Consider the following 10,139-nt stretch of genomic DNA (forward strand, 5'->3'; position numbering starts at 1 on the left):
GTAGCAAAAAATTGCAGAATCGCACCGAAACGATTTTGAAGAATATAAAATGATTTGCACTGGGAATAACTACCAAAATAATCAAAACAAACCTTCTTGAGATTGCTTATGCCTTTCATCCCAAAAAATAATCCATATAAATACGAAAATCCAATTCATTTTCTCAACGTTTTTCTCTCGATTCAAATTACCTCCATGTTTACATTCGGAACTCTCTGGATTGTTCTTAGTAAATGCACTATGCGAGTTATCGCCCGTGTTTCTTTTGCTACATTATGAATACACGGAACGAATTCTATCGTTAAACCGGGTCCGTAGGACAATATCATTTTAACGATAGAACATTCTATCTAGTAAATTTGAAGTGAAAAAAATGTTGAGAAAAGGACTGAGTTGAATTTTCATCTTTATATGGATTATTTTTCTGGATAAAAGGCATATACAATCTCGAAAATGTTTCTTTTGATTAATTTGGTTGTAATTTTCAGCCTAACCCCTTTTGTATTCTTCAAATTTATTTCGGAGTAAATCTGGTCCTATTGCTACATTGCAAATATATGGGACATATTCAAACTGTGGTTGGGGCTTGTTCCGAGACAAAGATACTGTATACAGGGTTATTTTTGCCCTGTGTTATTTTCACCTTTCACATCTGAAAACAAGTTTGCCCTGTTTTAAATTCGCCCCAAAAGATTTTTGTTTAAGATATTATACAGTGTACTTTGAATTTGCCCCGTTTTAAATTTGCCCAAGCCAGACTAGAGCGAAAGGGGCTAAATAAAACAGGGCGAAAATTTCTCTGTATACAGTAATTCTTACTAGACTTTCACCTGCAAGTCCAGGGGTAGAAAAGGAAACACTATTATGTATGATGTATCTCTTACTCTCTGTATTTTTTCAGCTTCAACTTTTCTTATATTTTTTTAGGTCTGTAGTGATTCTTTCCTGTTGTCATAGTGATACTTCATGAATCAGTATCAAAACATGTCAAAAGTCTCCAAAAACAATAAAATGTCACAATGACGGAAGAAGTTTTTCTACAAAGTACCAGCTAAGTCAGCACTGGGAATGTCCATCATTCTGCAGAAAGACTCATCCCCCTGGTATGTTTATCTATTTGTATGTTTTATGTACATACTACATGTATTGATTTATAAACATTTTATTAAAAATATCATTTCTTAAAGCCATATATGGCGTATGTACAATGAAAATTATTAGACTAAAATTATAAGAACGTATTATTTGTATCATTACTTTATATAAAGATAGAACTTTTCCGTAAATTACAAAAGCTAAGTCAATTGCGTTATAAAGATATCACAATTTAATTTGGATTCTCGGAATTTTCTCCGACTCGGAAGAAAATACAAAAGATTTAAATAACACATTACAGAGAAGATAAAATCGCATTATTAGATGAAACGAGGTGTTCTCCGTGTTCAGAATTGTATGAAAAGCTTTTATTTAAATGTATTAACTATATTTCTTTACTTAATTTTGTATTTTTCAAAAATATATTTTTTTGATCAGTTACGCCATATATGGCTTTAAATTTTTTAATGCACATGGATCGAGAGATCGAGGCCAGATTGTTCTGTTTGTCTGCCTGTTTGCAACTTTAACCATCGACCTAACTTTTTAACCATGAAAGATATAGACTTCGTATTTAGTAGGCACACTCTACTAGTACAGTAATGTTCTTTCAAATGACACCAAGGTCAATGACCTTGTGACCTTGACCATGGCTTATTATGCAAAAAATAGCTTTTTCGAATTTTAGTCATAACTTTTGAACCATAGAGACTTCATATTTAGAATGACACCAAGTTCAATGACTTTGTGACCTTGACTGTGACCTATCTGCTAAAAATAGCTTATTTGAACCTTCGCCAAAACTTTTGAATCATAAGAGATAGAGACTTCATAGTTGATATGCATACATGTACTCCACTAATTAAGTTCTTTCAAATGACATCAAGGTCAATGACCTTGTGACCTTGACTGTGTGACCTACATGCTAAAAATAGCTTTTTTAGCTCACCTGAGCCGAAGGTTCAAGTGAGCTTTTCTGATCACATATTGTCCGTCGTCCGTCCGTCCGTCTGTCTGTCTGTCCGTCTGTAAACTTTTCACATTTTCGACTTCTTCTCAAGAACCACTGGGCCAATTTTGACCAAACTTGGTACAAAGCATCCTTGGGTGAAGGGGAATTTAAATTGTTAAAATGAAGGGACATATGCCCTCGCAAGGGGAGATATTCAAGAAAAGACAAAAATAGGGTTGGGTCATTAAAAAATCTTCTTCTCAAGAACCACTGGGCCAGTAAAGCTGAAATTTATGTGGAAGCATCCTGGAGTAGTGTAGATTTTAAATTGTTCAAATCATGACCCCCGGGGGAAGGGCGGGGCAACAATGGGGTATCAAAGTTTTATATAGAAATATATAGGAAAAATCTTTGAAAATCTTCTTCTCAAGAACCACTGGGCCAGAAAAGCTGAAACTTATGTGGAAGCATCCTGGTATAGTGTAGGTTCTAAATTGTTCAAATAATGACCCCCGGGGGAAGGGCGGGGCCACAATGGGGAATCAAAGTTTTACATAGAAATATATAGGAAAAAATCTTTGAAAATCTTCTTCTCAAGAACCACTGGACCAGAAAAGCTGAAACTTATGTGGAAGCATCCTGGTATAATGTAGATTCTAAATTGTTCAAATAATGACCCCTGGGGGAAGGGCGGGGCCGAATCAAAGTTTTACATAGAAATATATAGGAAAAATCTTTGAAAATCTTCTTCTCAAGAACCACTGGGCCAGAAAAGCTGAAACTTATGTGAAAGCATCCTGGTATAGTGTAAATTCTAAATTCTTCAATTCATGACCCCAGGGGGAAGGGTGGGGCCACAATGGGGTATCAAAGTTTAAAATAGAAAGATATAGGAAAAATCTTTTAAAAATCTTCTTCTCAAGAACCACTGGGCTAGAAAAGCTGAAACTTATGTGGAAGCATCCTGGTATAATGTAGATGTAATATATAGGAAAAATCTTTGAAAATCTTATTCTCGGGAACCACTCGGCCAAAAAAGCTGAAACATATGTGCCCATGGAAGGATCATGGGGTAGTGTAGATTTCAAAATGTCTAAATTATGATCAGTGGGGTAGGGTGGGGATGCATTATGTATAACAAGGGGGAAATCTGGTAAAGAACAGAATGGTCAAAGCTTCTCAGGTGAGCGATGTGGCCCATGGGCCTCTTGTTGAACTTTGTTGCCACCTTGCACCAGGTGCATAGTGTTTCACAAACGCATCTTGTTACATCATTCAACTGTCTTTGTATATTCATCATGCTCATACGTCATGGTAGCTCATTCAGTAGAGTGCTTGCTTTGTGATTGGAAAGTCATAATTTTAAATCCTGGTTGAGACTTGCTCTATATAAATGATAAAAATAGGTAACAAATGTTTCTTCACCAAGTGCTTGGCACTTTGATGTGAACGTTGCAGGTCTTTTGGATGAGGTTTGAAAATTAAGGCCCAGTGTTATGACCTTGAGTCTGAGCATAAAATTTTAAAACAAGTCATTTTGATATAAATGGAAATCGTGCTAATTATATTTCATTATGAGCCTTGCAGGGTAAATTATATCATGCACTTGCACATGTTGATATGTTTAAAACATAAATTAAATTTGCAGAAATTCTTTCAGTTGAAGAAAATGGAGGAGACAGTCATTCCAGGATGGATAACGAATGTCAGAACGCAGTGATAGACAAGAAAACTCCCTGAAGCACAATTAGACAGCATGACTTCTTATTCTACTTGCAACACAATGAACAATCTTGTTTGTATTGAAGGTCAGGATCAGAAATGGAAAATTCCCAGTTCAGTAGTAAATGTATCTGGAAAAACAGATAGAAAACCTCTTTCTGTAGATATTAAAGCTGATTTAGATGAAAGTGAAATAAAAGAACATGAAAAATTGAAGGAAGAATCTGATCTTATAAGATATTGCAATATGGAAGAAAAAGGGAACGAAGTTATAGACATTGATGATGAAGACATTGATGATGATGATAATTATATTATTGTCAGTTTTGACTCTAGTGGTGAGGAAGATGGGGAGAGTAATGTGAAAGAAGAAGATACTTCTTCAAAAGGACCTGAGAGTCAACCAAAACCAGGCCTACCTTTGATAAATAGCAATGAAATGACTAATGAGTTCAATGAATGGGAGTTAACTTCTTTTTCTAAAGTTTCCTCCTTATATGATGCTATTGAACCTGTAGAAAATATAATGAAAATATCAGCTAAGTATGAATGCGATGAAACAGAAGAAGCTAAAAAGTCTACTTTAAATGAAGCTGAAGAAATTTCAGGAGAAAGAAAAAGTGATGAAGATTTGAAAAATATGCAGCTTTCATCAGAAATGAAAAGAAAAGAAAGAGTTTGCTTGGATGATGCTCAGGCAGTATATGATGATCATCAGCCTCTTGTTGCAAAACATGCCCACAGCACATCATCACCAAAAATAGATGAATTATTGAAAAGAGGAAATGAAACTACCATCCAGACATTAATCAATCAGTTAGGTTTAAAAGCTGAAATGAAGACAATTACAAACGAAGATGGCAGTGAGAAGCTAGAAGTCCATTTTGTTATGGATGAGAATATCAATCTCAAGGAACTTGCTATCCCTCTGGCTCCTACTTCTGCATCTTCAACAAAAATCTCCAGTAATGAAGTTTCAAGTACAATTTGTGATGCTGTGGAATATTTGACAAAGAAAGAGATATCAGCTCAAACAGACATAGCTCAGGAAATTCAACAAACAAAGAAGAGTGAGAATAGTTCATCTCGGAGTACAGAGGTAGTTACAGAACAAAATGTCAGAACTATTGAAAAACCAGCATGCTCTGAAGTTGATACTCTCTCATTTTCAACATTTGTAGAAAATATAAGAAATCTAGACCAAGAGGAGGAACACAGCAAAAGGGAAAAATGTGATGAAGTTACAGGTGCTGCCTCTTCAGATGTGATTTGTTTATCATCAGATGAAGAGGATGAACCTGCAATCCATTCAGCTACTAGGTATAAATAATGAATTTTAATTCACCATAATCTGTATCAGTTGATAGGAAGTTATTTTCCATAGGATATATGTCATAGGATGTAGGTAATATGCATGCCTAGTCAATTCTTATAAGTTGTTCTACATGTACAGATGTATGTTGCTATCTAGTATTCTATCAGCAGAGATGTTTAAATATCATGTTTATGGCATGTCATGGCCCATACTGTATAGTGACGTAAAACTCATTTTGAATTTCTAAGAAATGATTGTCGTATACCCACAGTTGATCTCATCTGTAACTTATCACCTGTGGGTATTTGATGATGCAAAGAAAACTCAATACCTTTGTCTTCTAGCTCAGCTTTATTTAGTTAACATTATATATATGTCTGAAAAATTATGTAAAATTGGCCAAAATTATTTTATGATGAAAACTTGATGAAATTTGATGTTCTTTTCAGGATCATTCCTCAAGAAATCATTGAAATACCAGATGAAGTATCAACAGAAATTAACCAACCACCAAATGAAGTAAAGCTGAGAGCACTTGGAAAAAAGTCTGTCAGAGATCAGGGATCGCAGGAAACAACCAATCTAATCGACCAAACAGATGTTAATTCCAAAAATTCTCCATTACAACAAGTTTCTTTAAATTTGAAAAGACGCAGTTTGCTAAAAAGTAAGAAATCACATGTCACTGTTCCAGTATCAACATTGAAGAAAGTAAACGAGTTCGTAGTAAGAGAACAAAATAAAATGTCAAATTCAAATATATATAATATCAAATATATATATTCAAATATATATAATTCAAAAATAGGAGAAATACGTCCTCTCTCAGACAGTCATGCAGCAACAGTGTCAGCTATTGTAGGGAGTCGGCCATCTTCACCAACACTCCAGTCTCACATGTCAAGTCCACTGAATGCCATTAATAGGGATCCAAAGGATATCACATATACTTGTTACATATGTAGTAAAAAATTTTTAACACCAGAGCTTATTCAGCAGCATCTTAGGAAATTCCACTCATATTATCCCAGGAATACCTCCTCCGTTTTATCATCAGGTTTCTTCTGCTGCCATTGTAATGAAGTATGTGTGTCTTTACATGGGCTGTCAATTCATGAGAAAACTGTTCATGGTTTCAAATTCTCATGCCCCCTATGTGGAATACTACAGAAAAATGATGAACTTCTCATGAATCACATATCTGACCATCTCTCACCATGGGTTCTGTGTTGTTTTCTGTGTAAACAAGAATTCCAGCAGCATTCAGTATTTATGGAACATGTTGCTCTCCACCATGAGAATAAAAAGCTGAATTTAGGAAAGCTGTTAAAATGCTGTATTTGTAACAAGATTTTTGCCCATTTAGAGACATTTTGTGGTCATCTTGATCGTGATCATAAAAGACTTTTCAAATATTCTTGTCGAGTATGCTGTCAACGATTTTGTACACCAAGTGCGCTTAGGGTCCACAGAAGTTCTTCAATTAACATCCTTGATGGTTCAAGAGTGAAAATAGCAAAACAACTTTCAATTGACCCGAGTTTGTTAGAGGTTAGAGTGGATGAGGACGTCTTATTGAGAGACGATCATCGCCGGTATTTATGTAAGCAATTCCGCCCATCAAATGATACATCATTTAAGGTTAAAGAAATGAGACGAAAATCATTGGACAGTAATTCAAACACTACTGTTACAAATAAAAGAACTATGTATCATTCAGAAGTATCAACAACAGAAAATAGAGGGGATTCCGAAAATAAATGTTACAATTTTAGTAACAGACAATCATCAGTCAATTGGGGTACAGTGAAAGACAGAATTTTGAATGATTTTCCAAATTTAAATATTGCAATGAACAGAGAAAACAATTCCCTGAAACAACAGTCTGTCAAAAAATGCCCAGAAAAGAATGCAAAGTATGGTCAAACTGAAAAAGGAAAGCTTATTCCAAATTGGAGGATCCTTCAATCAAACAAAGGTAAATACATGTAACTGAAAAAGAGCCATGAGAATACACATTTTTGCTCCAATATTAGGCCAGGTAAAATTAATTTTGCTCCTAATTTGCTAAAAAATATTATTTTTTATTTTTTAAATTGTTAATTTATATATGTGTATCAACAAAACAATTACATTTTTTTTTCATTAAATGCAAATATGAATAGATTTAATTCTTTTCATATTCTTTTAAATATTTAAAGAAAATTTTTGCTTTAAAAATTAAATATTTATTGTTAATTAACAAGGGAAAATCAATAGGCAGTGGGAAAATCAAAATCTATATAAATAATAAAACTGAAAAATCTAGGCCTTCTCAAAGTCTGTCTACGATGTTGTAGAATGTTTATTTCAAAGCAAAGTCACACAGCTGGAGATCGTTATATATAACTTGACCAGGTGTCATTTTACTCGTCTATTTTTACTTAGTTACAATCTCTCTAAGTGATGGTATCCATATGTGTTTATGCTATTTTTTCTTCTCTGCCTTCTCTATACTGACAAATTATCTTTTCCTTACACATTTAAACTTCTTTTATTGCCGATTTTTCTCCATTCTTCACATGGCGTTTTTGCTATTAATAGCGACACGCGACTTTTAATACAGACGGGAGATAACTCTTAAACTTTGAACCAAATTCTTACTGAATAAAAATACATGAAAATTAAAAAACATCGGGGCGGGACATTTTGAGAGGGGCACATGATTCAGATTAATTTTATATGGCCTTATAAAAGTAATAATGTGAAATTACAAAAAGATGAAGGGGATGGGAAAATCAAAGGCAGTGGGAAAATCAGACAATATAAAAAACAAATTTCTATGTTTTGTAGAATGTATAAACATGGAATTTATTTTGATGGTGGGATAAAAATCTATTTTCATTCACATGATTCAATTTATACCTGTATATTTATCATCAAGTTTTGTTTTGACAGCAAGAAAGAATTTACTAAGTATCTTTTTTTTTTTCTTCAGAAGTTTGTGTTGGCCTCAAACGGAAATTGTCAAAGAAAAATTCCTCTGCAGTTGCTGAATCACGCAAGGGAGATGAGGATACCCTGACTCCACCCAAGCAGTTGAGGCTTGATCCACATCACCATGTAAAGGCAGGAATGAATGGCTGCTCAGAGCAAGTTCAGGAGTCTGATAACAAAAGCACTGAAGATAACAAAAAATCTGGTGCATCTTATGAAGATAGCCAAGAAAGAATCCCTAGTACTGTTTGTGATCTTATTGATCTGGGAGTAAGGAAACACAATAGAAATTCTAACCATACTAAAGTGGAGAAAAATATACTCCATGATACACCGCCAGTAAACAAATCAAAAGCAGGTCATATTCCAAAAGAACTGGAAAATTCGACAACTGGTACACATGTGTTGTTCAAAAAGGTTCAAGATGAAAGGTCAGCTGTGGTAGAAGATGGTGAAAAGAACTCAGGGTGTAATGACATGGACAGTTCAAAAGAAAATGCAGGTCCTCCGGGTATGAAAGTTAAAGACAAAATCGACAGTTTGGAAGAGAAAAAGGAACCATCTGATGGGCAAAAATCTCAGAGTTTTAGTATTTCTTGCAATAAGAAAAGCAGTTGTGAAGCGCCAGACCATTCTTTGCAAAAGACAAAAACTTCAGATGAAAGAAATGTGCATGCGTTTTCATCAAAGAATAAAACTTTATTTAAATCAGTGGATGTAGAAGAAGTTATATCTGATTTGATAAGCTTTTGTAAAAGACCCAACACCTCAACACAAGTTTCATCAAATGATGATGAACCCTCAAAGATCATGGCTCCCATTACTTCTGAAAGTAATGAGTGTATTTCATCAGATAATGAAATCAGTTCTGCTGATTCTAAAAACCATGAAGAAATAGCCAAAACAACTCAGGCAGAAGTCCAATCCAGAAAAAAATCAGCAACATCTGCCATCTCAAAAGTACTTACTTCTCAAAAGTATGTTTACAACGAAAGTGATCTTGACAATGCAGTAAAACGATTGAGCTCAGTTGTTAAAACTATTTCAAAACGAAAACTCATTGAATATGGTCCAGCAGATCCTAGTGAAGAGCAGACAAAAGAAAAGCATAAACATCTGAAAATGATACCAATAAAAGATCTGCTACAAAATCAGAACATGCATGTTTCTAAAAATTGACAGTTATTAACGGACATTGATCAACTTGGGTCTTCTGAGATTCTTAAAAATACTACCTTGTGTAGTAAAGAATAATTAGAACTAAAACAAACATTTTCTTTCCTAAAATTAGGTATTCTAAAACATTGCTCAAGTTTGTAACATCCAGTGAAGGTTACATGAACTTTGTAATGTAAAAAGACATGCAGAATTACAATATCTCTCATTCAATGGATATTTAAGTAGATATTTTGTAAAGGAGAATATGTTACTGTTAATTTAGAAATATGACATGTATAAAAAGAATAATAAAAGTGAAGTACTTAGTTTTGAAATCAGTTGCATTTAATACATTCCGTATGTTTTTATGAAAAATCTTACTTTTAATTTTACAGTACAATATCATTATTATAAAATGTGAAATATTTTTGTTTGGTTGTTGAGTTTTGTATTTACATATAGATGCATTTGTGTATCAGTGATATTACATTATGTTATTAATGGAATAAACAGAGATTTCATTTGAATAAACAAAGATTTTATTTTATGGTTCATTCTAAAGTACTATATAAGTATTTAAAAAAAAAAAAAGATATGTTTGAGAAAACAGATGCCTTCATATGTCCAAATCTCCAAATGAAGGTCAAGAAAATAAAAGCATTGTTACCCCGAAAAGGTCCTTTTACATGTACAATGAAGTGCATTGAAGTGGTAAAATTTTCCGTTCGAATGGAACGTTTTGAGCTATCTTTAGAACGTTTATTGTCATACTATGACACGCCCATTTCTTTAGAAATGGATAAAGCGGTCAATTTGTTTCTTCGAATACCTGTAGAACAGGTATTCCATAAATATAATAGCCAATGAAATTGACGGTCTACAATGAAGCGCATTGAAGTGGTAAAATTTTCTGCTTGGATG

The 10,139-nt window shown here is 33.8% G+C and overlaps 1 protein-coding gene across 2 annotated transcripts; it reads left to right on the forward strand.

Annotated features, from left to right (window-relative positions):
- Positions 1–1,016: 1,016 nt before the first annotated feature.
- Positions 1,017–9,727, forward strand: LOC134259356 (uncharacterized). Of its 2 annotated transcripts, XM_062741945.1 has the most exons (5): positions 1,018–1,103; positions 3,708–5,089; positions 5,534–5,751; positions 5,893–7,062; positions 8,062–9,727. In XM_062741945.1, exons 2-5 carry the CDS (start codon positions 3,804–3,806, stop codon positions 9,237–9,239), a joined length of 3,852 nt encoding a protein of 1,283 aa, XP_062597929.1. In that variant the 5' UTR covers positions 1,018–1,103; positions 3,708–3,803; the 3' UTR covers positions 9,240–9,727. The 2 variants fall into 2 exon arrangements, with proteins under 2 accessions (XP_062597928.1, XP_062597929.1); XM_062741944.1 differs by having other exon boundaries at positions 1,017–1,103; positions 5,534–7,062.
- The last annotated feature ends 412 nt before the right edge of the window (positions 9,728–10,139 follow it).

The sequence above is a fragment of the Saccostrea cucullata genome, unplaced genomic scaffold (assembly GCF_032062105.1).
Source record: "Saccostrea cucullata isolate Sc308-1 unplaced genomic scaffold, CSIRO_AGI_Scuc_v1 ctg478, whole genome shotgun sequence".
Taxonomy (NCBI): domain Eukaryota; kingdom Metazoa; phylum Mollusca; class Bivalvia; order Ostreida; family Ostreidae; genus Saccostrea; species Saccostrea cuccullata.

Bases quoted from the DNA above. Each gene is read 5' to 3' on its own strand.
- LOC134259356 (XM_062741944.1), top strand. From the start codon at position 3,804: ATGACTTCTTATTCTACTTGCAACACAATGAACAATCTTGTTTGTATT. The intron at 5,090-5,533 runs GTATAAATAATG...TGTTCTTTTCAG, and splicing joins GCAATCCATTCAGCTACTAG to GATCATTCCTCAAGAAATCA. The intron at 7,063-8,061 runs GTAAATACATGT...TTTTTTCTTCAG, and splicing joins GATCCTTCAATCAAACAAAG to AAGTTTGTGTTGGCCTCAAA.